The following is a 27,935-nucleotide window of genomic DNA, read 5'->3' on the forward strand; positions in this document are numbered from 1 at the left end:
ACAGTCAGCCACTATGAGAAGCCCTCAGTCAGCAGTAAAACAAATAGAGTTAGACAAGAGGGGCCAATACCTGAAAACTGACATTAAATCAAAGCACTAGTCCTCAAGTGTGTGTAGAAGAAATTCTTTATTATCATAATGCGAATACTTCAGACTTCTTTATAGATAGTTGTCACTCACGTTCAACAGGACATTGGTATTGTACACAGTATTTTTGTAAACATAGTCCAGGAAAGCCAGGGTGCATTTGTTCACATTCACATGTGACACAGTAGCCCAGGGTTACACTGAAGAATATTTTCTCTAAATAGTTCGTCTTAGCTATACATCAAACACCATGTTATGACTGTGGACAGGTACGCTTAAAATACTTTACATTCACGTTTTGTTATAAACAATTTGATAAATACAAGATTATACATAACAAAAGAATATATTTATATATATATATTTTATATCTTCTTATATATTTCACATATATTTGTTTTTTTTTCTTTGTGGCTTTATTCCTTTCAATAACGGTCTGTTATGATTTATGGTTGAAACTAAACTTCATTCCAATAAATAAAATAAACATAATAAGATAATCAAAAAACATTCCTAAAGGAACACATTGGCACTTCTATGTTAAAAAAGTGGAACATCACAAGATATGTTTCAGATGAAAATATAATAGTTGTTATGCATTTAAGTTAATACACAGTGCAGTGAGAGTTGTCAGTCCTCCATGTACTATGCATGAACACCATAATGTATGGTTGGCAACAAAATCCCAATACACACACACACACACACACACACACACACACACACACACACACACACACACACACACACACACAAACAACCAGACACTCAGACTCACTATCTCACTCTCTCTCTCATCTCTCTTGCGCTCTCTTTTGAGGAAAAGCCACATATATTCCTCAAAAGCACTGAACAGAAACAAAGTCAAGTAAAACTAACACAACAATGATACAAAACTGTAACAGTTACGCCATTTGTTTTGCTGAATTGTTCACCTTCAGTAAGTAGCCAGGCACTGACCAGATTCAGCCCTGGTCTTTGAGAATAAGGCCTGGTCATGAGACTGGCCTTTTAAAATACAAGAGGTGAATGAAGCCTGCCTCAGTTCTTTTAAAGCTTTGGAGTGATGAATGCATTATTCCCTTTTCTGTAACAGAATGTGACACAAAAGCATTATATCAGGCCTGGTATAATATAATCTTTGCTAAGGAGCTTGACCTTGATGCACTGCTGACCCTCAGCTGTTTGACTTAAATATTAAAGGACTGAATCAAATCGAGAGATGGCCATCCACAAACTGTGGCTTGATTTGGTGGGTTCCTGAGTCAACACAGTTTTATCATTTCTTCCTGTTCTTCCTGTACGGACTGTAAGAAACATGGAGTGTCTCACTTGATAAGGCACTGACACAGATAAGCCACTCTGCCAACAGAACGGCGAGAAAAGAGACTTTCTTCCAATATTAATCTAATACTAACCACTCATATGCCTAAAAAAAGTAAAAGGAAATTAAATTTAAGGGTCCCCTGTATAGTAAAACACAGGATAAAAGGATTGTTTTGGTTTTAATTTAAGTTTATGTCCCTTCCAGGAGATAATAGTCACATCGAAAAAAAAAATAAAAATAACTAAAGTCATGATTAATTTAAAGAGTATATAAAAAACAACAACGTCTATGGTCAAATAACAGCACATCCTTCCCATGGGCTGAAGCTTTAGAATGGTTTCAAAATGTTAACAGGCATAACTCTAAAATCAAAGTGCTTGAAGCTACTGTTAACAAAGGCCTTTGCTGTAAATGTACAGGGAGAAGAGGCAGACTGCTGAGAGAGGTGGGAGCCTGTTGCTCTCATTGTCTGTCCGACCACTGTTGGCACAAAGGAAGTCCAAACACCACATGTGAGGATGGATGAGGGAATTCTTGATATTTGTCATCAGATGGCCAACCAATGCTTGAGCTGAAAAACAAGAGAAAGTCTTGGGTCTGTTCTGTGACTCATTGTGTGGTGTATTTACTTCAATTTTAACTACCTTGGTTGACACATTTGTTGTCTTGTTCACTCAGTGGTAACTGTTTTTCTCCTTGCTAAAAATGTTATTTACAGTAGTTGTTAAATCCTCATTTGTTGATTTGTAAGCCACATTTTAAAAGGCCTACACCCCAAAGTACCGTCTGTCATTTTTCATCTGCTTTTCAGATTGTTAATACATCAAGCAGAATTCAGAACACAAGTCAATTCACGAGCACTTCAGTCTTTACAAATCCAGATTAAGTGTAGCCATTACGCCAAATGAAATTAACACTGTTTATAAATAGCACAAAAATTTGCCCTTACTGTGAACTGGCGTATATTTCCCTCAGCCACCAAATGATGTTCATGTTCTGGAGTGATGCAATAGGCTATCCTCTGCAAACAAAAAACAATTATAACACATCACTCTCAACATCACTCACAAAAAACTCAAATCTTCTTTGAGGCATATATGAATCACACTTTTCTTTTAAAGGTTCAGAAGATTACTTTTATAAAAAAATAACTTTTTGTCTATGTGCTGTAAATAAGCACACCCTGACAGCAGTGAGTGAGACAAATGACCTGTGTAAAAAAACAAAAACAAAAAAGAAATCAGGTTCTTCTGGCGTCTTTTAGTGCTCCTAATAACATTTGCAAGAATTCACTGCTCTGATGTTTGCTCTTGTTTTATCTCGGGCTTGGTTTAACTCTTAATTTTTTATTTGCTTTTCATCAACAGTCTTCTACTGTTTACTTGTCTAGCCATGTCCGAGGTTGTTAGCACTGCAGCGTGTACAAGAGCAGTGATTGAAACGTTTGAGATGCCTCCTGGCTCTGATTGGTTTCATTCAGGGGCACTAGAAGGAGCCAGAGGAACCTATAAAAAGTTACCAAATGAACCTTTAATATATATCAGTATATCTTATTTTTATTTCTTATTCTTGCATGCCTAAAGGGATAAATCTTTAAATGACTACTGACATGGACATTTTCTAAGAGAAGCCACAGTGTCCATGTACTACCTGGGATTTAAAAGGGGAATGCAATTGAAATTAAGGTCAGACATTAGTAACACTCATCATGGATTTTCTGACAAAAAATGCCAATGCCTTTAGGAATGTTTGAGGAATCCTGATCCAAACTTTAGAGATGTTTATTCTGCATATTATGAGGAGGAGACAACTAAAACTTGATAGGTGGTGACAAGAATTATCACAAAAAACATGTGTCCTGAGAACCTGAGGAGAATCTTAAACACTGAGTACCAATGGGAAATGCCAATGTGATGTGAGAAATGTTACAATAGAGTGAAGCACACACTGATTGGCTGCTGAAGAAAAAAAAAAAAGCTCTCCGGTGCTTTGATGATTACAATCATAAACTCTCACGGCTTTGAAGCATCATCTGAAAGTGTTCTCACGGTGCCAGTGTCATCAAGTTAAGAGAGGAAAGTTGACTGCTAAATCAGGTTGAAGTTTTGTTTTAAAGAAGAGCACACTGTATGCCCTTTAGTCACTGTTGCACTGTTTACTAGTGATCACATTTGGCTTCTATTATGCAATGTCAATTTGCGTTGTTTGAGATCTTATTTTATTTGGGCATACGTACAAACTATTCCCACTAAGTTCTTGTGTCATGTGAAATAACGTTAATTATATCCCATTCTCTTCAGTGATGATCCTTTCAGTTATTTGCAGTCAGTGTGTAACTTTTTAATATCTACCAAACATGTCAAGCTTACAGAGTCTTTTTCAGCTCGTGTGACAGACGTGTTTTGATACTGACCTGTTTGATTGTTCCTGGTACGCTGCAGAATTTATATATGGCATAGCAAGGGACAAACAGCATGGATGACATGGCCACACCCCAGCCAACTATGTTAGACCAGTTAGGAAATACGTAGTCATCATACTTCAGGCCTGAAGATGTCACAGTGCTGGCTATTACAACAAACTGTTGAGAGAAGAGAAAGAAGGTGGAGTGTTACATCTATATGTATTGGTGCTGCTCATGATGTTGATGTCATTTTTTTAATATATGCATTGCACATCCAAGGATACTACAAGGAAATGGGTAAATGAAGTGGAATATAGTTGTTACAGTTTGGTTTTTTATCATTATTTTCACAATCACGTTACTTATCTCCTATGTTACTGGCACAAGTGTGCTTGATGAAAACACTCATCTAACTGAGAGAACACATGTAATTGTTTCACCCCATTAAGTTGGCAATTTTGGACAAGGGTATGTACTCTTAAAGAGAACAATAGTGAGTTTATTGCAGCAGTACTCCATATACCAAAATATATATGTATATAATGATAATACATTTTTGCATTGGTCCCTTTTTCTCACAATGTGGAATGATTAATTCTACAGCATAGCAGGCATTATTACTACAACTTCCACAGTTGTCCAGGGGAGGGTGTAGACAGCCATTTGTATTAGAGAAAGCACTGTCTTACACCCTCCCCTGAAAAGCAGTGGACACAGCTGTGCGCTTCCTCTAATGCACGTGGAGTCACAGGCTCATTATTTTATCTCCCAGTGAAGAAGTCGCTAGGAGTTGCACCGAGGTTTAAACTGCCCTCCATGATCCCACCGTCCCTCTTGGTACAACCCAGAAGCACCTTTGCTTGCACCCTGAGGTGGTGGGTGAATGCTTTCTCCTGTGTGCCATCCAACTTATTACATTACTTCTACTTCAGCCATTAAACTAATAGGAATCCAATTTTGATTTGATGTTGCATAACTGTATCACTGACTCGCAACTAATTTACTGCATTCTGGATTGAAGAAGTGACTCAATACATCTTGCAGGAATTTGTGAATGACAGTTAGTGGAATCACAACATTTTAACAGGCTTAATTGTTCCAGGACCAGACATTGTTCAGGAAAAAAACAGATGAATGTAACCACTCCAATTTTTTTTATTCCTCTCACCAGCAGAAAAGCTGGGCTGACAAATTTCCAGCACAGCCTCCAGTAGAGACCTGGCTTAAAGCCCATCATCCGCTCTATGTCCTCGCTGAAGCGGTCCACACCTGGAGTGAGCATGAAAAGTTACACAGCAAAGGTTAATGTGGAGAGTAAAGTTACAACATTAAGTCATCATAAGCTTTAACAGGTTCTATGTGCCAAGTATGTAGTCTCACTAGTCAGTTGGAGGGAACACTCGAGAATTTTTTGTGTAATTCTACCTTCCCTTTCCTAAGGGTCTACAGATGGTGAAAAGATAGAGATAAAATGCACTGTATAGGTTAACAGTCCTGCTACTGTACGTGTTTAAGTTGTGCTTTGTCTTCTCTTAGTTCCTTTTCATTATCTTATGTTGTGGTGTATCTTGCTTTCCTCCACTATACTGCATACAGAAACATACACAGAGATAAACTCAAGCGTCACAACTTGTTGACTGTTCCAGAAACGTGGCACTGAATCATATAAGTAACAATCACTGAGACAAATTTTCCTGATTATATTTCTGATCTTGTTGGGTTTTTTTTTACACTGAGATTATGGCAAGAAGGTGAGAATGGGTTAGCAGATAAAATGTTTCAGTTTTATTTTGCTAATTTTATTGTCATTTTGTATCATTATTACAAATGACTCATGTAATTTTGTTGTGGGTTATGATTACATTATATACATGAATGGAGTAAACGAGAAAGAGAGAAAGAGAAAAGAGAAAATTATTTAATGCCAGAGTACTGCAGAATTTCATACCGTAAAACCATGACACTCCAATGGCTTCGATCAACACACCAAACAGTATCGAAGTCCCTGCTGCATACTTATCTAACAGTGTCAGAACGTAGATCCCACCCTAGAGACGAGAAGAGGCAGAGAAAATTTAGTGTGTGTGTTTGTGTGTGTGTGTGTGTGGTATATAAATCTTGACCTTTGAAGATAAGTGGAACCTTGTGTGCAGTAAATAAGCAATGCCCTCCCTGCTGTAATACTGTATGCCTGTTTTGCCGTTTGGGGTGACGTAACATGCACTGAGACAGGCCTCACATGGATAAAGGGAGAATTCCATGTGTATTAGAAATAAATCTTTGATTTGTATCCAGAGTGGTACAAAGTGTATCTTGTGCTACGGAGCTAGCATGGGAAAGGCATCATTCACTACACAATAATTAATTGATAGGATAAATGGAAGAAAGTATGTGAATCACTAGCATAGTGTCCAAAGTCTGTGTTTCTGTAATCGGTAAGCATTTCTCATGGGCGCTTGTGCCATGTGAGTGAGTAGGGACTACAGAGAAAATAAAACTTTGTATTTTAGTTTTTGATCATGTTGCTCAAAGAGATCTGTGATATTTTTTTGAAACTGTCCTGTGATGACATATCACGAGACCTGAAAACTTCCTTCCAGGCAGCAGTCACATGCAGTTTAAAGTTCTCATTTATCATGTTTTTACACTACAGGCCATCCCAATTACCAAATTGAAACATTTAAAACATTTTTTCTTGCTGTGTGACAGCCAACTTGTACAGTGCAGTAATTGTGCATGGCTGGAAAGAATGCAAAGCTGGATTTTAAAAGATAAAGTGAAACATTACGTCAGCAGGCTTTATGTTGAAGGTGGGGTTTGTCAAAACAAGTACATCATTCAAGCATGTAAATGTAGTAAATGTATGGCACTTTGCAACCTCATACTGACGTTGGTAATGCAGAAGAGAGCAACCAAGAAGGTTCCAAAGGCTGTAGCAAAGGTGAAGATCTTCCTGTTTCTCTTGAGGATCTTAAAGTCATCTGTCAGACCCGTGATGACTGCCTCCATGCCTCCCATCTGGTGGACACAAGCAGAGAGAGAAATGAGACTCAGAAATCTACTGAAAGTGTCCGCTAATGGACACTTTGCAATTACAGTTGAATTTAAGATTTTGGTCAATTCTGCATGCTCAGAGTGGTTTAGCCAGAACAAATCCCTTTTAGAGAATTAACATAAAAAAATATATATTATTGATAATTTGAAGTACTGCACTTTAATGAAATGCTGATACTTACTGTACCCTAATGTCTTTATACTAGATTTGTATGGTGTACAGTGGTGTACGTAGTAATATCCAACCAAACCTATCATTTTACAATTACAACATCATGTATGCGTTAACACAAATTGATAGGTATTGCTTTCAATTTTGACAGAATTCAGGAGAATAAAACTTTATTATCCAACCAGGGTTGTAGATGTGCCTTTGGTCCTACCTCATCATAACAATAAAATAAAGCAAACAAATAAAATAGGATACAATAACATACATACCTAGAACATTACAGTATGTGTGTAGCCTAATATTGGGATGGTCTTCATCTGATTGACTTGATAAATGATTGAGAGGATATGTGAAATATTTAGGGGACATTTGATGACAGATAGGCGGTATTAAACTATCTTTTGTTTATTCAGCATCTGAGTGAGTCATTGGGCAGATGTTTTGTTAAGTTATTGTTGGCCCAGACTGTTTTACACTCACTTTAACGCTGACCACACTGAAATATAGTTTACTCTACACTGCTTTGCTCTTCTGGTCACATTTTGCTGCTTAACCACACAATCAGTCATAAAGAATCATACAGCAGTAACATAAACAGTTGTGTTATGTAATAAAATATATGTTTAAGTAATAAAGTCAGCCAAGTCAAATTTCCCAGAGATTAACTTGCACAGTGAGTATGAAATAACCATTATGTTCCAACAAATGTCAGGTTTATTGGGCAACTTGGCTAAGAAATTCCTCCAACATGATATATCAGTACTATCCCGAAGGGGTCTGTTCTGTTCTGCTCTGTACCTGCACAAGAAAGGGAGCTCTGTTTTTCTTGCAATAAGTCAAACATGGGGAAAACCATGCCATGTTTAAAATGAAGAAGTCTTTTCCCAAGAATTTTATCAATTTCTGCACCTTTGGTACAGGCTAAAGCACCATGTAAACCTATAGTATATTCAGCATTTTAAAAGCACTGTATGTATGCATCAATAATATTCACCACAATATTCACAGGACTGTCATCCTGCTAAAACTATTTCTAATTCTGGTCATATGAATATGGCTGAGTTCAACAAAGCAGTCATAGTGGTCTTTGGGACTAACCGAGCTGTCAATACCCAGAGTCAGCAACATGATGAAGAACACGATAGCCCAAAATGTTGAGCCAGGCAGTGTAGAAATTGCCTCAGGGTAGATGATGAACACCAACCCTGCCCCTGTACGTACAAACACAGGTACATGCACGCACAAAAGTTACAACTTTCATAAAAAATGTAAAAGTAAAAGTAAAAGTATTACGAAATAATTCTATAGCAAATGAGAAAAGATACTGCTCATGTGATGCACAGACTTACAGCAATATACAGTTTGAAGCCAGTCACTGTTGGTGTAGTGCAGGAGTGTTACTGATATATTTTAGTGTTTCTATGTATGGTACCAGCAGCACTTACCCTCTGTTGCCACATCCTCTATTTTCACCTTATGTTTGTAAGCCATGTATCCAAGCACAGAGAAGATGGCAAACCCTGAGAAGAAACTGGTGACGCAGTTCACAGTGCTGGTCAAGAGAGCATCCCTAGAGAAACAAAGGCACAACAACAAAACTGGGTTCAAAAGAAATCTGGGTTTCTTTAGCTGTACATTTTTGCCATTTCTTAACACCATTACTGTCCAACCCTGGTGGTCCTCATACAAGTAATCTACGTTTGTGTTTTCTGTTGTAGTTTGGCTAAAGAATCACCAACTTTGTTTATTAAGAGGGCCGAACTGTCTCTTATGAAAAGCAACATTAAACCAGTATCATTCTTTTGACCTGAACATGCAAAGTCAAAATGAGGCCATGTGTTCTTTCAAATCTTCCAAATTTTGTATGGGTTGATCGCCTGCCAAATGTGTTTTAGATGGGATATTCAGGTTAATAAGAACTTTTTGTTCTCTACTCCTGTTGCGGTTTGATCGGTAGGCCTAATGAGAGTGCTCTTTTGTGGCCACCAACCTGCCTTATTTGACAAACTGAACACGCTCAACTTGACCAGGGCCACCACCTGGGCTGAGGGGCCAGAAATCTCTCAATGAGGCATTTTATTTCCACCAACTTTCCCTGTATTTTTGTTTTTTTAACTTTTCATAGTTTTTGTTTAGCGTGGAGACTGACAGAATTTCAATATCGTTTTAAGTCCTACTCACACACACATATTACATTGTGAACACAAAGATGATCAGAAAAATTAGTATTAAGACTAGGAAGACGGAATCTGTGTCCATTTTAGGACTAGAAGCTGTCCAGTTAAAAAAACAAGGCTTTGGCAATGTTATTTTAACAAGGATGCTCCAATTATCTGCAGGCTGCAGGCATGCAGGCTGAGTTCTTTGCAGCGGCCTGGGTTCGATTCCGGCTTGTGGCCCTTTGCTGTGTGTCATCACCATTCTCTCTCCCCCCTTTCCTGTCACTCTATAACTGTGCTATAATAAAGGCATGAAAAGTCAAAAAATAATAATCATAAAAGTATTTCAAGATTTAGATTTCAAGTCTTTATCTTTGTCTGACATCTAGTTTTTCAGTTTAGCTACATTTTAGCTCAAGCTGGAAATTATTGTAGCAATAAATCAGAGGAGGCATTTTGAATTTAATCCGTCAGGCCACAAGACGTTTTGAAAGCAGGCCTTTAACATATTCTAGCTGACATAACTAACAAAGAATGGCAGCACTGCCGCATCCCGATCTCGCACTCTTCTGATTGCTTTGACGTCAGGGAAAAAAAACATTTAAACCTAATGTTTGTTCTTCAGTTTTTGAGGTAATATTTTTATTTCAGGTAGTTGTGATGGGGAATACACTACTACTTACTTGCTGCACTTTACTATATGCAGATTTCTACCATCTGTGTGGGTATTCAAACAAACATTGATGTCAGGTGCTTGTTTTTTTTAACAGCTCCTGCTCTCCCTTGCTGCTGCCTTTCACCTAGTTCAGATTTGCTCATTTGCTGTTAAGGGCATAATGCAAACCCCACCTGCGAGCAGTACAAAAACATCTCTGAATAGGACATGAAAGGGGAGGAAGGCAGGAGGCCCTGTTTGGGGTTGAAAAGGGTGGAGGAAATGAGAGTGGACAGTAGAGGAGGGGTCCATAATGCTTATAACTTACAGTACAGCACCGCTCTTGCTTGGAAGCCTCTGTGATGACACTTTGCATTATATTCTACCCATTAGGAGGTAATGTATTTAATGAACCTTTGTATTTTATAGATAGTTGTACTGCAGCGGCACCATCATGTCAGTTTATGTTGCTCCAGAAAGATATGTTTTGTCTGCTGGGTATTTACCACTGTGATAGGTTAGACTGCTGTTTACCCACCAGCCTCCAACAGCACCACTGCAACTTATTAATGTGGAAAAAGATAAGTCAAGCTCAAACATCATGTCTGCTCTTTTTCTGAAGGAGAGCAGCACTATGACAAATCAGTCAACATACAGCCTTTGGCTATTATCTGGCAACCCTTCCTGGCCTGTACTTTATCTGTCCTGTTAACACCTGGCCATTCGGGTCAGCTGAACAGATTAACATCACCTCTGCTGCTTCGTCATCCACTTACACGCTGGAAAACGCTGGCTGCTTAAAAGCAGCAGGATATTATAATGCTATGGGCGTGTTTTGGACTATCAAAAATCACAAAGTGCAAGCCCTTACCTGTAGCAGTTGTTGTCAAATTTGTTATAACTGGCAAATGCAATGAGCACCCCAAATCCTGCTCCCAGTGAGTAGAATATCTGGGTGGCTGCATCAATCCACACCTATGGCAAAAATAAAAGACAAACAAAGCATGATTACTAAAAAAAAAAGAGACTTTCAGACTAAAATACTACACAGACAGGACCAAACTTTAATGTAAAAGCTGATTTTCATTATGTAGGCCAGAGGTCAACAACCTTTTTGATATAAAGTGCCATTTTTAAATTTCTCAGTTTTCCAAATCAGTGTAATTCGCTTGTTCCTCTAAATGCTCCATAAAAACATTTGCTATGTCCTCACCTTTTGTAGTGTGCCCAAGGTTGCTGACCCCTGATGTAGGCCATTATTTTCATTATTTAGACCAAGCATTGTGAATTGCATAGGAATACATGTGGCTCTGGTTTGTAAAAGGTGAAATAAGTCTAAAAGTAAGTGCCACTTAATCTAATCTGTATAATCTGCAAAGCAGCTGCGCTTTTTCTCAACCATGACACATACCCTATACATCAGCTTAGCTTGTGGAAAGTGTTATCTTAAGTATGTGAGCATGGAGCAGATTAATTTATATATTGTACATATATAGCAGTATGTATAGTATGGGAGGCACCACTTAGAATCAATCATTTAACCCTGAGAGTTTGAGATGCTCCACTCAATGAACTATAGTAACCCTGAAAGAAAGCTTGTTAAATCACACATAGACTGACGTAAGTGTTAGAGTGTTAGAGACTAACATAGATAATATATCTCAAAGTCCCACAAGTTAACATAAAACCAGATGTCGACAAATAAAAACTGATGGTCTGTCCACCATTTAAACCTGGGATTTTATAATGGCAGAATTATAATGAAGAATTATTCCTTTTTGTTAATAGTGATAGCAAACCATTCAAAACCTCACCAAAACCCACGGGTGTGTTTTGACCAACAAACACTGTCTCTAACCTCTAGATTGTTGAGCCGCTTGAAGTCGATGTGGAGGTAGGCCCTGATACCATCCATAGACCCTGGCAGAGTTATGCCTCGGATTAGCAAAACGAAAAGAACCACGTAGGGCATGGTAGCTGTGATGTACACCACCTGAAAACACATATAAGCAGGTAAAAGGGGAAAAAAAGTACATCATGTAGACCTTAATGCAATGAACCATTTTATCAGTAAACACACAGAATTTGGCCGACCGTATGTATTAACAAAAAAGAAAAAAAAATCTCCCTGCCCCTATCTTATTTATAGTTTATGGTCATCTTGTCTTTTTAACTTATGTACCGTATGTTCAATCATTATTCATCCCCCAGTCTGTCTGTGAGCTGCAGATTCCTGTGGGGCTGACATGAAAACTATTTTGGTTCAGTAAATATCTGCTGTCAGTCAGGCTGGCGAAGGCAATTTGACTAACCATGGTCCTCTAAGCTTTCCAGGAGCTATTGCTGACCTGCTGCTGCTCATATGGACAGAGATGCTGAACACAGTTCAGTTGGTGTCAACAACATAAAATTCTCTCGGTGCGCAATATTTTTTTTAAAAAAAGTGTCGCTCAACACTTTTTTTTCTAAATCCCTCAAAAATACATCATTTCTTTTCACTTCAAATCAACGTAGTCGTCCTTGTCATGGCCACTCTATCACCCACTTTATCAAAGTAACAAATGTACCTGAGCCCATCTGTTTGCCTATGGGTGTGTAGGTCTTAACAGTAGGTGTGGTCAGGCACATTGCTATTTTAGGGAGCAGAAAGTGATTGGGCCATTGACCCACAAAATCCTGCTTTAAAGTCAATGGCACAGTATATTCCTGATGTTTGTAGGGGGCATTATTCAGATAGTAAGACACACCTACATAGGTGGGATCACAACATGAATGAAATCTGCTTATTAAACACATAGGGAGTGGGAAGCTTTTGTTTTCCCTGTCCCTGATATCATAACACTTTCAGGATTGTGTGGATTTTCTGATGATGCCAGAAAATGATTACATGCTCACTGTTACCTCCTCCCATGCCTGCCTCACCAAAGGGAGCTTTGGTGGATTCCTGCTGTGCCTCAAGGTGGTCCACTTGCGTGCTTTCACTTTTTGCACGAGCAGATCTGTTTCCTTAGCAAAATATGCCAGGAGCAGGTGCACTTGGCTTTCAGTGGGAGATGACACCTTGATTGGATGAATTAATCTTAAAACACACCTATAATCAATAAGGGACTAAATACAACCCCATTGCCTCTTGCACCTTACCTAGTGCCCAGACTATGCACCATGTAACTAGCAAAAGTGGAGTTGGACATGCCCTAAATGGAGTTGAACCATAAACTCTAGACCAAGCCTAGACCATTTAAAGTGGGCCCTTAATGGGCTTTCACACAGGAGTGCGATAACTTGCTGCCACCAGTCATTTCAATGAGGAGAATGTGGTAGAATGGGAAGCAGTTTCCAACACGGCAGTAGGGGTACGAAGCGATGCCTCCCACATGCATGTGCACAGATTTTGCTCTGCTCCGCAGAGTTTCCAGTATTGAACTTCTTGCCACCTGGCTTTGATCAAAAACTGTAGCTGGCCACAAAGCAGAAAGGAGACAAGATGGAGGAGATGATAATGTTGGACTCCCGAATACCCAGAGTCAGGGCTGTTGGGGCGCAAGCAACCTAAAAGAACAACCACAAGAGACACAGGGCCTGGGAAAACATTTCAACCAAACTTCAGATGATGACTAAAGTTGTCTGAATATGTAAAAATCTAATTTCAGTGATTTGTGTTGTCTTGCTACAGTATACAGCTACAAGCTAGCTTGCACTGCTTTTGGGTGGAAACCCTCTTGAAGGTTGGCAGTTGTCGAAGCAGTTACTGTGCAGCTTTAGAGTTAAAAGGTGTTGTGCAATGCTAAGAGAGCATGTCAAAATACTGGACATTTGATATGTAGTGCGATATGTAGTGGGGATAACTTAAACACTTAGTGCAACTTAAAAATAATAATAACTGCTACGGTTTGTAGCTTAAATGCAGGTAACAACAGTATAGTATAAAGCACTGAATGCAAATGGGATAATAATCTCTGGTCCCTGACAATGTCTATCTCTGCCTCTTGACTTTTTTGACCCAGTACAAACAGTTTATACTGAGCTGCTTTACAAGATGCCTGCAAAATGTCTGTTGCAGTTACAGCTGCAAATTTTGTGTAGATATTGTATTTGGTATACGAGAATTTGGGTTCTAATTTCTTCTAAATTAAAAAAAAAAAAAAAAAAAGCAAATTGAGAATGCAACAATTGTTGTTGCTGTTTGGCGGTCCAAGCCTGTACCTTTCCTGAGGACTTGACACCTTTCCACAGGCTGAAGTACAGGATGAAGACCACCACGACCAGACACAGGGTCAGCTCCCAGCGAGGCAGGCCCAGGTCGTGGATACCCCTACTCTCATGGAGATGCAGCACACCCCGTCTGTAGAAAGACACACACACACACGCACACGCACACACACACACGCATGCACACACACAGAAAATTATAGAAAATATATATATAATGCATCATGATATTAAGAGGACTTTCTTTAATTCCCATATACCATATATTATCATCGGTGAAAAATCCACAATTGCTTTATTTTATTGATGGATAACATTTGTCAGTGATGCATTTCCAAGCAAAACTGCTCTAAACACTACTCATAATGTGATGGCATTGTTCTATTCTATGGTATTTAGTTTCTTTTGGCCAGAGATAGAGATGTTTTTGTCTATCAGGCCCATCAGGCTTGAGTCCAAGCAAAACAGCCTACACTACAGGTGTCTGAGGTGAAGATGGGAGGAAATGAAGTATAGAACAGAGGTTCTCTTAGGACATGCAGTACATCAGTCTACCTGCAATCAGAATTTCTAATCTGTGACTGTCACCCCACTTCATCATTGGCCAGAATATTCAGTTAAATAACTAATACAAATGATTTCAACACTCGTAGTGAAAGCTTAGTGAAGCTGGAGCACCATTCTGTTGAATGGCTCTCAAAGTGAATTATCACTTTACTCTTTCGCTCTCTTCCAACCACACACAAAACGCTTTTGAGTACTGTGGTATTGTTTCGCTATTATTGGCCATTGTCCTTGAGCCAAACACTTACTGTCAGATCAAGGATCAAGTGTTTTATTGTGCTATAATGAAATAAACGGAGAAAAATGGTTTCTCTTCTATTCCTATCTAAATATTGTTTCCAGCTGCAGGCTCATTCTTTGAATTTCTGCTCAGAGTAGGAAGGAAGTGCAAATTGGTATCACAGTTGGAAATCTTTCTTTTGTTTTTACTGTAAACAAATACTGGGCAAGACTGTTCAAATGCATTAAAATCTTTGGGAAATGACATTAAACACTGTATTCACAAGCAGACTAAAACATCTGTTTGTCCAAATGAGGCCTTGTTAAGGGTAAACAAGAAACCAACAACAAGGGACAGTGGCAGACTCACACTGTCTGATGGACAGGGACTGAGAACTGTTCATCATAGTCAGTCACCTGCACCTTCTAGCACAGGGCAGGAATATCTAGCTGCAGCACACCAGTGATAGACCACACACAATGTCCCTTACAACCAGGAACAACTTGTACTTAATTTGGCCATCAGTATCCTGCTGTAAAACATTTAAAAGCACCTTTGTTCCCTTCACATTTGTTCTCTTTGCATTTGTCCTAAAACTTTCATCAAAAAAGATCCAATGAAGTCGGAATGTGATGTTATGGTCTGATAAACAGCATAACTGGATTTGGATCTGATGCACAGTTTGCTTACACAACAGCCTGAGATGAAACACCCTCAGGAACACGCAAACTGAAATATGTCCAGACATACAATCTGAAGGGACCAAAGGATCTGTGAAACTCCTCTCCAGCATTTACTTATCTCAGGCTGATAATAAATTCAAAGCTATAAGGTCTTTGGGGACGTAGATAGCGACCTGAAGCCATTAGTTCATTTAGGGAGGAAAATTTAGAGTCTATGCTGTGACCTGCGGCTTGTACTAGTAAGGAAGATTAGGGATTAGCTGGGTAACACAAGGGTTAACCTTGAGTTTTCAGTTCTACAGAGTTAGTTCACTTTTTACTAGGGATGTAAATAGTAAAAGATTTAACCAGCAATATGAATTTTGACCGTTAATACTGTCAGTTAAAAGTTAAAAACAAATTAAATATGAAATACTGGCACTCCAGGGGGAGGTGATGAGACAGCAGAGGCTGCTGCTGCCCAGGATAGAGATGTATGCCGCTGCCGTGGCAATGACATGATGTTGCTCCTCGAAGACGAGCACCTCTAAACAAGCTAATGACCCACAGGCAGAGGTGGACACCTACATGAGAGACAGTTGCCCCCTTATTGGATAGCCACTAATCCTCGTCACTGGTGAAAAGGATCAGAGAACTTTCTGTTGCTGCAATTACACATAGTTGTCAGTTTAGTGTATGCCCGCTTAACACTACTTAACAAAGCTGTGGCAGCTAGCATCTGTGAGGGAGCCCTTTAACGCTCCCAACAAAGTCACACTGACAATGAAACTGCTCAACCCTCTTGAAAAAACCTGTTGGGTAACGTTAGCTATGTGATGCTAACAGTTGGCTCTGTCACTGTGTGTGTGTTTGTGTGTAGGCAATAGTAGGGCTGTACAATTAATCGGATTTCAATTTCACTTGCAATCTTGGCTCCTAACAATTATTTTTTCCACATTCCGTTCTGCAAGCGTATCCTTATTTTGTCTTATGCCATGAATGCCACGCGCATGCACATTTTCGCCATACAGCCTAAGCTCAACACTTGCAGCCGATACTACCAGCAAGGCAAGTTGTATAAGCGCAAAGAATGATTGAAGAAAAGCAACAGCGTTTGGTAAGCATATTAGGCAGAACAAATTCCGTTGTGTAAAACCACTTTGGATACAAGGTATTCGTCATGGAGCACAAAAGGATAAAATGCAAGATTTGCTACAGGGTGGTGTCTGCACCACATAGCAACGTGTCAGATCTTTATAATCATCTTAAGTTTAAACGCAAAGTGGCCTATGACCAAATAATAAAAAAACAAAAGGAGAAAAGGACAACTTCATCAACATCCACCACAACACAGTCATCAGTTGAGGACACAATATAAAAAGCAACTTCATAGTAATTAAGTGAAGAATTTAAATAAGCTCAATGGGAAAAGAGTTCAGCTGTTTATAGAAGTTTTTTATGTTCAATAAATGCAACAGGTTTACAAAGTCAATGAGTAATCGTTGTAAATAAGTGATTTCAATGTTGACCAAAATAATCGCTATTATGATTGTTGCCATAATCAAGCAGCCCTATAGGGAATAGGATTTTAACACCCCACTCACTCCAACACTCCACTCTGGTTTTAAAACAGAGCTTCAAACAAACAGAAAGATCGTTTGCAACATTGAACACATGAATGCACTTGTGGCTGAATAGGAAAACCCAGAGTTGACTGAGCAAGTTGATAACCAGCTTCATGGTAGCAGGTATCCAGATGGCCAATCTTAGGGATCCTGAAACAGGTTAACAAAAAGATATCCTGGGTATGCCAAAGTTGCTTGGTGGTACAGGCCTCTGGATGCATCATGTCAGTGTTATGCTGTAAAGCCTCAAGGCCTCCTTGTTTATCTGATAGCATCAATAGGGCACTGCCAATAAATACTCACTATAGCATCAATCCAGGTCCCTTTGGCCCAGTTACTTTAAACACATTTACTCTTATCATCACTCAGTGTTTTACTGCTATTCTAACACTCAGTGTTACCATTAGTTGGTCTCCGTGTACTGTGGGTTGGCACACTACTGCATGCAGCCTGGTCTTGATGTTGGTTACAGAATGAGAAATGGGGCACGCAAAAAATATATAAATAATACCAACCTAAGTATCAAAACACAGCTGAGTGGTTCTATCTCATTTCACCCTGATTTGTTGAATTAATTGTAAATGTACTGTACTTGTTATTTTGAATGTACTTTTTTAAACAAATATGTTCATTTGCATGTGAGATTGAAGTGGAAGCAATCTTGTCAAGTGTCTTTGTAATTACACCTTTTTTTGTTTAAATGAGGGCTGTTCATCAAGTCTAATAATCCTGGAAAATGAAATGAGATGTGTTTGCTTCAGGCTAGATCTAAATGGAAGCGATATGGCAGTGTGGTAATGAAACGATGTGGTGATGGTGTTGCTATCTTTTTTTTTTAATGTTTTTTTTTCTATTTCTGAAAAGTTGGCATTGAGTGACTGAATCTGACATGCCGATTATGCCTAGCAGCAGGGAGAGTTATACAAAAAGCCCAGTGTTTGTCTATAGATATAATACTGTCCATTGTAAAATAATGGTGTGCATAAACAAAACACTCACAACTCAAGCAGATTAAATATATATCTTAAATATGCACATCCATCTCCCCATTGCATATACCTAATTTGATTACTTTTCCAGTGTAAACACAAAACATAAAAGCCTAGTTAGTATGGATTATTGAATTGATGCTTGCTAGAGTGTTGACTTTTACAATCGACTGTAAGGCTAAAAAGACTTACTTCGTACTACGTGTTGTTTGACCACATCTGAAGGCAAAAGAATATGTAGCTATTCTACATGCCAATTTTAAAAGTAGAAGTGAAAAGGACAAGATGTAATAATAATTTAATTTAAATTTAGAATCACTGCTCATCCTTGACATGGATGCCAGATTGTGGGTTTTGGAAAGTTGCAGAATTGATGGACACAACCCTCCCCTGTCGGAAAGGTGTTCAACCATCCAACAAGCACTTCTGATGAAGGATACTGACCGCTTAAGAACTCTGTGAAAGCCAATTCCAACTGCTGCATGATTTGTATCTCTTAAAGCAATGGGACATCACTGGTTAGTTAAATATCTAGTGGTGTCTTTGATCTCTTAAGGCTACACAAGTTATCAAATTAATCACAGAGAAATGCCCAGAGCTCATTTTTCCAGGTCAGTTTTTTGGCAGAGGCCATGTTTTTGGCTTTCTTCACATGGCCCTTTCCACTCCACAGCATTAAGCCCTGTCTCATGATGATGGTGAAGTCACACCAGCTTTGTTCTTCTCAGCTAAAGTAAATTTGCCTGTAATCAATTTTCAGTGCTACATATAGCAGTGCGGTGTAAACTTGTATTGGATAACTTTTGGTAAATACAATAGAGGGTTATCTATTCCTCTTAATACTTAGTAAAGAAGTAGCCTTTTTAAAAATACTAACCCCATTTCTATAGAGTTTGGTGATACAGTGATAATACAATCTGATGATGTTATAATGGATGACTATCTAGCTGATAGCTCATATTCTTGTGAATGAACCACCCAAAAGTTACTCAGGAGGATTCCCTATGATGAAATATGATGAGTTACAGGAAAGATGAAAACATTTATGCAAATCAGAAAATGGTTATCCTTAACACATAACAATTAAGTGTTATGTGTTGCCTGTTCTTATAGTTTTTTGTATTTAGTTATGTTTAATGGTCTTGTCAATTCTTTCCACAACAGGCCGCTCTAATCAACATTTTTTATCTCACTAAACCAAGGACTCTAGGACTGTATGTCTGTCTGTCCTTTGCATATCTTGAGATCCATTCATCAGATCTACTTCACACTTGGTGGATGTATTGCCGGGGATGCAAGGATGTGCATTTTCAAATTTGGTGCAATATGGACACATGACATGTTCAGTATTAAGAGACTTTGAATAGACATGCAAAGATCATTCTGTGCATCAGCAGAGATGGGGTTTCATGGCTCTGCATGACTGAGTCAAGCGTGTCTTCACCTATGTGAACTCAGACTCTATGTTTGTCCATCTGTCTGCATGTATGTCCTATGTGTATCTCTAGAACTGTTCATCTGTTCTACTTTACACATGAGCATTTCACAAGGAGGCTAACCATAATACTAACCATAGTAACCATAGTAATTCACGCCTACCTGCATATGTGCAGTGGGAGAGGAGATGGAGGTGGGCAAAGATCTAACTAAGTTTATTCTGAGCAGCAAATGGCTAAAAGGTTCTTAAAAGTTGGTGTCTGGCGGGAAAGCTGCCATATTGGTAACACTAATTGTGTGTGTGTGTGTGTGTGTGTGTGTGTGTGTGTGTGTGTGTGTGTGTGTGTATGTCTCCGTGTTTGTTTGTGTGTGTCAGATGCACATGTGAATAAGGAGGTTTGGGATTGCTATGTTTGTCACAGAAGATTCAGAGGTTGTATGAGCTCATAATTCATATCCATATTAAATATTTTGGCAGTAATACAAGAACTATGGCTAAGGCCAAATAGCCAGGCAACAAACATGCCCCTGTTATGCCTGCTAAATAAACTCCCCTTTGCTACATTTTATAAAAATCTATTTTTTAATGAAGCAAATTGACAAGGGACAATGGGAAGAATGGTAGCTTTGTGGGCAGGCTGTGCTGGGACGCTAGGTCTTCGAAAGGGCCAAGCAATCAGCCCGTTCTGAACAGACACTTGCCAGTGTAGTGACGAATCTACAGAATTATCAACTCCCCTCAGCCAGCAAGTGGCCAATGCAATGTTTGTCCTCCTGTACAATGCCATTATCTGCAGTGACAGTAAACTGATGAAATTGCATGTACTTTATACAGTTGTGTGTGATCATGAATAACCTACTGCGCTGTAATTCTTAGGCAATAAATCAGATAAAATATGGCTTAATAGGTATACTGTATACTTTGTAAAGCACCTTGATTAGCAAGCCTAAATACAACACCAGCTCTGGTGTTAACTAAGTCTGAAAGAATGAGCTATTTTAAATCTGTCTTACTTTTGAATTTTTCTGCAAACTAGGTTTATGATAGCAGAAGACAGTAGGCTCAAGAGTGTTTGTGGATGTAGATGAATGTTAAGAGGTGAAGCAAGAGAATTGTTGACTCAGTTGGCCTCACTCTCTCATGCTGTGCCTTGGCATTGCTCCTGTGCTCAAAGCTAGCTGTAAGCAGGAGGATTTATTGTCCCCTACAGAGACTAACCTCATGCAAGATCTGTCTAGAAGTATCCTATTGGTGTCAGTCTTTCTATGTGAATCTACAGACTTTTTTTTCCCAGTGACTGAAGTGTAATTGTCTACTGGGAACGTACAGTGTGCCTTCTGACTTCATGCACCATGTCTACTCTTTGAAGGACTTTGCATCACTTTATTGAAAGTCTGTAGTAATTCATGAGCCTGGAGTTTTCATGCAAAGGCTGACCTCCTTGTGTTTGTGTTTCACTCACTTCAAAACATGTAGAGTTTGAGGGTTCCTGGAAGTCTCAGAAATATCCAAGGATACTGTAAAATAAACATACAGTACCAGACAGTACAGCCCTGCAGAATGGGAGTGGGACTTTACCAAGCTCAATTACTTGCCGGGATGCATGCTCAATGTATTCTGTGCGTCACGCCTAGCATGTGTCCCTTGTACTGTCCAAGTGACTTCACAGACTTCCTCTGGGCTGCACAGTCAGTCTTCACAGAAGCTGGGGAAGAACTGGCTGTCTTTGAAGTATAAACAGATGGAGCTTTTTTTTCTTGCGCTTCAAAGAGTGCATTTGAACTTTTTATGTATACAATTTTTTACAGTGCAAACATTTATAGCTGGTTAATTTTGGAGTCCTCTACTTGTGTTTCAGTGACTGCTCACCATCTTCATGTGGACACTGGTTCACTTTCTTCATGGGGATGCTCATACTATATTATTAGACAACACTGCCAAAACAAGAACGCATCACTTCCACATGACGTTTCTTTTTGGGTGGACTGTATTCAGTGTACTGACTCAGCAAAATTTTATCAGTTGTAAGTGACTAAGACAAACCGACATCGACAAACACAAAATTAACAAAAAATGCAAACATAGATTGAGTAATAAAGACAGTGGATGCATTTATATGCAGACTAAAACTTTGACTAAATTGTGTGATGTTTTGATTTTTAGTTGATCTCAGAATAGATTCAGCCTTCCTGTCTTAATCACAGTGTCACCAGAGGGTTGCATGAGAGCAACAGCAATTAGACGGCAGTGTGACTGTGTATTATTTGATTTGATGTGTTTTGTAGCTCATGATTTTGCACAATATGTGGTAAGGTAATCTGGGTCTGGCACTTGAAAAGGTGTGACGAAAAGCAGCATTTAAATTAATTCGTGCAGTTACCTACACAGGCTACTTTCTGATACATGAATGAATGAATTAGAATTTCAGAGTTCACTTACTCATAGTACTCTGCCGCTGGAGTAATCTTGTACTTGGCGTAAGACGTTCCATTGCCGATGATGGATCCGTTGATAGCTTTGGGGTCAGTGCAGTTCTCACTGTTCCAGATGTTGCCACATTTGAGCCACGGCAGCTCAGTGGTCATGGAGGAGAACAGATAGTGGAGGGACCAGGCGATGATGACATTGTAGTAGAATCCAACATACAGGGCTATGATGATCACAGTGTAGCCCACACCTGAGGAACACACAGTTATTAGTTAGGAGAAAAAATGATGTTATTACTCACACTATGCCCAGTGCAGTTGCAGCCTAGTTAAAAATTACTTAAGGGAGTTGTATGAGACATTCACAGCCTATCTATGATTCAGAGTCTGGGTTCGGATTGTCTGCACAAAGTTGTCAACATGGAGATCGCTGAGTAGGTGGCTAACAGCTAATGGTGCTAACTCAATTAATAGAGCTTGTAACAGCAACAGTGGACTCATGCATTTGAACAGACGGTCTACCAGAACAGAGAAGCTCAGAAAACAACACACAGATAGGTAGCGTGACTTCATTCTCTGCCCAGGGTGCCATACTCCACTATATTTTTACAAAGCAATTAGTGATTTCTGCTATATTAATAATGTTTGGTTTATTTCCTGTTATTAATTTAGGCTTCATTTTGTGAATTCCAAATAATTTGTATAGCTATGCTGCATCTTAGTATTGCTGATATGTGCAGATACATTTACTGTATTATGTGTCATAATATTGAGTAACTATATTTGTTTTACTCCAATCTCAAGACCCCAAATATCAAAGGAATATATGCATTTCAGTTATTACAAAGCAAAACAAAAAAGCAACAAATTATGGATACATGGTAAACATTTTGTATTTGAAGCAATATTGACATTAATCATATCAGTTGATGCCCAGTCTCTAAGAACATCTCCCACCACCATTAATGTGCTACGTAGATAAAAAGTCGCCTATGTAATAAAGTTCTGTTGATAAACGTTTGTGATGTTTGCCTAATATCTGAGACTTGTGCACCTCAAAATATTCCAGCCCCAATCACCATCTTATCACTATGAGATACACATATCCTAACCTCAGCCGTGTAGTGGAGGGTACACTACAGTCATTATTTGTCAAACCAAAACTGAACTTAAACTAACTTAATTTTCTCTTTAGTAAATTCTGGGATGACTTGTTTGTTTTGGAATATCATATCCTTTCATAAAAACAGAGAAGCCATACATTTGTTAACCACTCATTCTAAGCAGGAAAGAAAACGAACCCTTCCTGTAGCCAAAGTGTGCAGGGACTGGTGCTGATTTAGTAGTGCCGACTGAGGTTTCTTGTCTGACAGTATTTGAGAGATGCTCCTTCAAATAATAGTCTGTTGTATGAAAGAGCACAGCGCAAGTAGAAGTCTGGCTTATCTGTAGCTTTGGATTTTCAAATGCTTGTTGTTTGATCTCTTTCTCGATGATCTATGCAAGCAAGATAGGAAGCATCTTCAACAATTTGACAACACATTTGCAGCATTTAGGAAAAGAACTGCTGGATTGGCAATAAACAAGCATAGATTGCCAAGTAATGGACTACTTCCAGAGAGTGGCAGCAATGCAAAATAACATATGCCAGCTGCTATAAAACCTCTAAGAGACAGGACAACAACAAAAATTAGGGCTCTTCTCATTTCTGTTTTGTGACCCAAAAACCTATCTCAGCACCCCATTATAAAGGATGTCTTAATTCTTTAAATGCATCTTGATGGAAGGTTTGTTGGAGAAGCTATGTGCAAGGATGCCCAGATACATCCTTTGTATTAGTCTTTTCAGCACCCATGACATATAAAAGAGGTGTGACGCACCCCGCTGATAAAGCAGCTGTGCAACACGTCATATTTAATTGATGTTGCTTTAAAATGACGTCTCCGAAGCACAGAGGTCTCCTTTTTTTAAGTACCTGTTGTCTTGACTCCTCCACTCACATAGAAGATTGGAGGGACTAAGACACGAAGAGAGGAGGCAAGGAAAGAAATTGGGAATGTATAAACTGAGAAAAAATGAGAAGAGGGGCAAGGTATTCCCAGCCATGTACATAACTTTTCAGTTTACCTGGAAACAGTTTCTGTTGTGTTGTGAGCTTCTTGCAGTGCTTTTCTAAATAGTTTGCATCTATCATCAAATTGCTGGTGTTGTCTTTTGGCTTCCCTTTTTTTTAATCTTGTGTGCATCCTTTTTTATCATTCTGTGTCACCTCTCTAAATCTGGACATTTTTGTGGGTACTTGATTGCAGTGCAGGCAAAACTCGATTTGATTTCTTTTATCATTCAGCAGCAGTTTTAGAAGTTTTAGAGCCATGGAGTGTATAATTGATCTTTTGATCCAGTCAGAGCTGAGTAGATCAGATCGATGGATGAGAGGAGCAGCTTCTGCAAAGAGAAACTTTTAGTAGCCTATAAATGATTAATTTTCACTCTCACCGCACCTGGCATTCTGCTGCTCTGTCTGAGCCCAGAGTATGTGCTGCACTCCGACAATGTGGGGCAATCAATAACCAAACGCTTTTTATATTTCAACAGTGCTCCTAGTGAACAGTCCAGCTACAAAAATAACAAACCAGAACTTGGCAGCAGATGTTCTAAATGTGTCTGGCCGCCACGGATAAATGAATGTATTGAGAAACCATGTGTGGTTATCCAAGTTTCCTCTGTGGTTTGCTGTGCAGTCTTGGTTTGGCCACCATGCATGTTAGTGCATGTGTGTTGTGTATCCCACTGGCCAGCTCATTACCACTACTTTACACTGCATTCATATGGCGGTAACAGATGATATTAGGATGGCATCATTGTGGAAGCGTAGTGCCCATCCTCCAGTTCGCCCCTGGTTAGCACCATTACCTTTGTCAGCACCGCTGCCATTGTTTAGCACTGTTTATGGAGTTAGCACTGTAGGCTGCTTACCTCCGACTCAGCCATGTCCATGTTGAGAATGATGTGCAAACAACCGATACACTCTGAATTTCACATAGGGCCCTTTTAAGTTAACACAACATACATCTATGCAAGTCTGTTTTTCTTGTATGTGTCCAAAACTTTATAATAATATGTAATAGGTTCCTTTTGATTTGAGCTTTCTGGTTGTATCTCAGACTAATTTAATCAGTTGACCTGTAATTGCATTGACCCCAACTGTGTTCCCCAGCATGCCATGGACACTAGCCTGGTTTGAATTTGCTTCGCTCATTTGAAATCGACATTTGAAAAAAGACAGACGAGGGTAAAAGGTTAGAAGCACAAGCGGAAAGATTTTAAAAAATACAGAGCGGTGAAAGGTAATGTGACAGAGGGAGATTAGTTACAAGTGACATTTATGAACCTATGAGGGTTAAGGGACAAGAACAAAGGGATGAAATTAAAGGGCAAGACACTGAAGAGAAACAAAAAAAGAGCACGTCTGAGCTGTAAGTAGCACAGTTTAAGGGGTTAGAAGGAAATGGATGAGAATGGACATGCAGGTTCATGTGGATGCATAATAGGTGTGTTTGTTTTAAAGCTCACCTTTAAAGACAGGGCAAATTTTCCAAACTGTAGCTGCCCCTTCCCTGTTGTACTGGCCCAAGGCAAGTTCCATGTAGAACAATGGCATCCCCGCAATGACCAAGAAAAGAATGTATGGGATCAAAAAGGCTCCTGGAAAGAGAAACAATTACATGTCATGCTAATATCCTGCTGTGACTCATATTTTGATGTTGTAGGATAGGTGCTAAATGGGGAAATAAGTGCTAGACAAAACACATGAAAAAAAGTGGCAGTCGGGGGTCCTGACATTGTTGGAAAAAACAACACACCATAACATGCAAGCAGGAAGCCTCATAGCTATTTTCACGCTGTGCGTCGGTAGCACACATCCACCAACAAGGAAATGATCTCCCATAATTGAATTGTTGTTGACATTGTCCATCACAAATGACACATTATCTACGGTAATGAATACATTTTGCTGAGGGCCATTATGATTGACAGGCCAGCGGTGGAGTTGACCCTTGGGGCACTGAGCACAACATGTTGATTTTCGCCACGTGAATGGACACAGAGGCAAACAGGGGACAGGGCACATGTTCTAGTGAGCACTCTGTTGATGAGTGTTGAGAGTAAAACAACACTTTGTTTAAAACACATCCTTTGTTGATTCAACTACACACACTGTACTTTCTTTTCTCTCTCTCACTACAGCGCAGCCTTAGTGTACAGTAGTTGTGAAAACAACGAAAGTTGTCCATCTTTTACACTTATGTTCAGAATTACTGTAAATCTCAGCTAAGACACTTGTTTAATTTAACATTAGACCAGGCAAAGACATTAAACATTACACTCAATAAAGCAGATATTCATAAAATGTATAAGTAGATGCTGAAATGTTTTATAATTCATCTAAAAATATTGAACTTCAGAGCAGCTCAGTGTGTGCCTTTTTTTTTTTTTTTTTAAAAAGAGACGTTTTCTTCACTGTGTGAGCCAAAACAGTTTCTGATGAACTATTAATGAATATTAAGAATTCAAAGAGGCACGATATTAAAGCGATTTAAAATCCATCTATCCAGTGTCTGTAACCACATATTCTTTACAGGGTAGTGGTGGGCTGAAGCCAAGCTTACACTTTTTTAAATTTAAAATTGCAGTGTAATTATTTTGTTAACATAAATTTCCTCTACTTTGCAAAAAATGAAAGGAAAACTGACATTTATTTAAGATAAAATACTGTTGAAAACAACCTGTTCTTTGTGATTGAACAACACAAACTACTTTGTCCCCCCTGCTTTCTTAATTGCACCTTCAGTTACAAATAGTAAAACGGGTGCTTGTTTTGTATTCAGACTGGCTACATAACCAGGAGCCTGGATTATTATTATATCTTGTTATCATAAATTGTATACTCAACACCGGTAACAAAAATTATCATGAATTTGGCAGGAGACATAGTGACTTTTCTTGCGACAGTCTCTCATGATACAGTTTACACTGTACTTTTTCCATTTGCATGCCTTGATGAAATGAGGTATTTCCTTCATCATGTAAGCTACAGTAATTCACTTCCCCATGAATAGGCATGGGACTATTAAAAAGTTAATTGAAGGAGATTAAAGGAAAAATTACAACAACAAAGAAAAATCACTGAAATCTAATCTAAATCTTATCTGAAATAACACATGCAGTAATTGCTCTGTATGACAGTGTCAACAACATTTTTTGAAAAACTTGAAAGTAGAAATAGAGACTATTTGGCACCTGAAAGCTGAATGAAAGAAGGACATCAATGAAGAAAAAACTACTATAATTGTACTATAGAGATTCATTATAACTTGCAGTGTATCTTGTCGACCCCATCACGCCTTTTATTCTTCATTTTTACTGCAATAAGTTACCTGAGCCCGGCGGTGCGCCGTGATAAGTTTCCTGATTTCTTCTAAATATTGAAACATGCGTGCACGCGCTGTAATAGATCAGACATACATAGTTTACTCACCTCCTCCATTTTTGTAACACAAGTAAGGGAATCTCCAAACATTGGCCAGGTCCACCGCGAAGCCAATGACCGACAGGAGAAAGTCTATTTTCTTGCCCCAAGTTTCTCGGTCGTCCTCGCCGGATCCTGGAGGACCTGCGAGGCGGCCAGGGGTGGGAATGATGTTGGAACTGGTGTACTGAACGCCATTCTGGTCCTTCACCAGTATCAGTTCTACCTCTTTTTTCTCCACATTGCACTGTTTCAGCGGGGCCACCGACGAGAGCTTGTGTTCTGGCAGAACCTGGATATTCATCTTCTCTGCGGTGCGTACGAAGCCCACGCTGGCCCGGTGCTCTCACGGCGCCCTGCGGGTTCTGGTGGAGCTGATGGTCTGAGTCGGTGCGCTTGAGGACGCCAATCCCG

The 27,935-nt window shown here is 39.2% G+C and overlaps 1 protein-coding gene across 1 annotated transcript; it reads right to left on the reverse strand.

Moving 5' to 3' along the window:
- Nucleotides 1-103: 103 nt before the first annotated feature.
- slc6a2 (solute carrier family 6 member 2) lies at nucleotides 104-27,846 on the reverse strand. The gene is made up of 14 exons (XM_042516726.2): nucleotides 27,531-27,846; nucleotides 25,565-25,696; nucleotides 22,005-22,242; nucleotides 14,062-14,200; nucleotides 11,717-11,851; nucleotides 10,730-10,833; nucleotides 8,490-8,614; nucleotides 8,143-8,255; nucleotides 6,708-6,836; nucleotides 5,767-5,866; nucleotides 4,987-5,087; nucleotides 3,828-3,995; nucleotides 2,364-2,435; nucleotides 104-1,985 (listed from the first exon to the last, which is right to left on the reverse strand). Exons 1-14 carry the CDS (start codon nucleotides 27,823-27,825, stop codon nucleotides 1,962-1,964), a joined length of 1,875 nt encoding a protein of 624 aa, XP_042372660.1. The 5' UTR covers nucleotides 27,826-27,846; the 3' UTR covers nucleotides 104-1,961.
- Nucleotides 27,847-27,935: the final 89 nt, after the last annotated feature.

The sequence above is a fragment of the Plectropomus leopardus genome, chromosome 1 (assembly GCF_026936395.1).
Source record: "Plectropomus leopardus strain MGB_pleo_1.0 chromosome 1, ASM2693639v1, whole genome shotgun sequence".
NCBI lineage: Eukaryota > Metazoa > Chordata > Actinopteri > Perciformes > Serranidae > Plectropomus > Plectropomus leopardus.

Excerpts from the sequence above, each read along its gene's own strand:
- slc6a2 (XM_042516726.2), bottom strand. The coding sequence starts at position 27,825 with ATGAATATCCAGGTTCTGCCAGAACACAAGCTCTCGTCGGTGGCCCCG. Across the intron at positions 8,615-10,729 it reads TTTGACAACAACTGCTACAG|GGATGCTCTCTTGACCAGCA; the intron begins GTAAGGGCTTGC and ends TTGTTTCTCTAG. Across the intron at positions 6,837-8,142 it reads CTCTGGGTATTGACAGCTCG|ATGGGAGGCATGGAGGCAGT; the intron begins GTTAGTCCCAAA and ends TGTGTCCACCAG.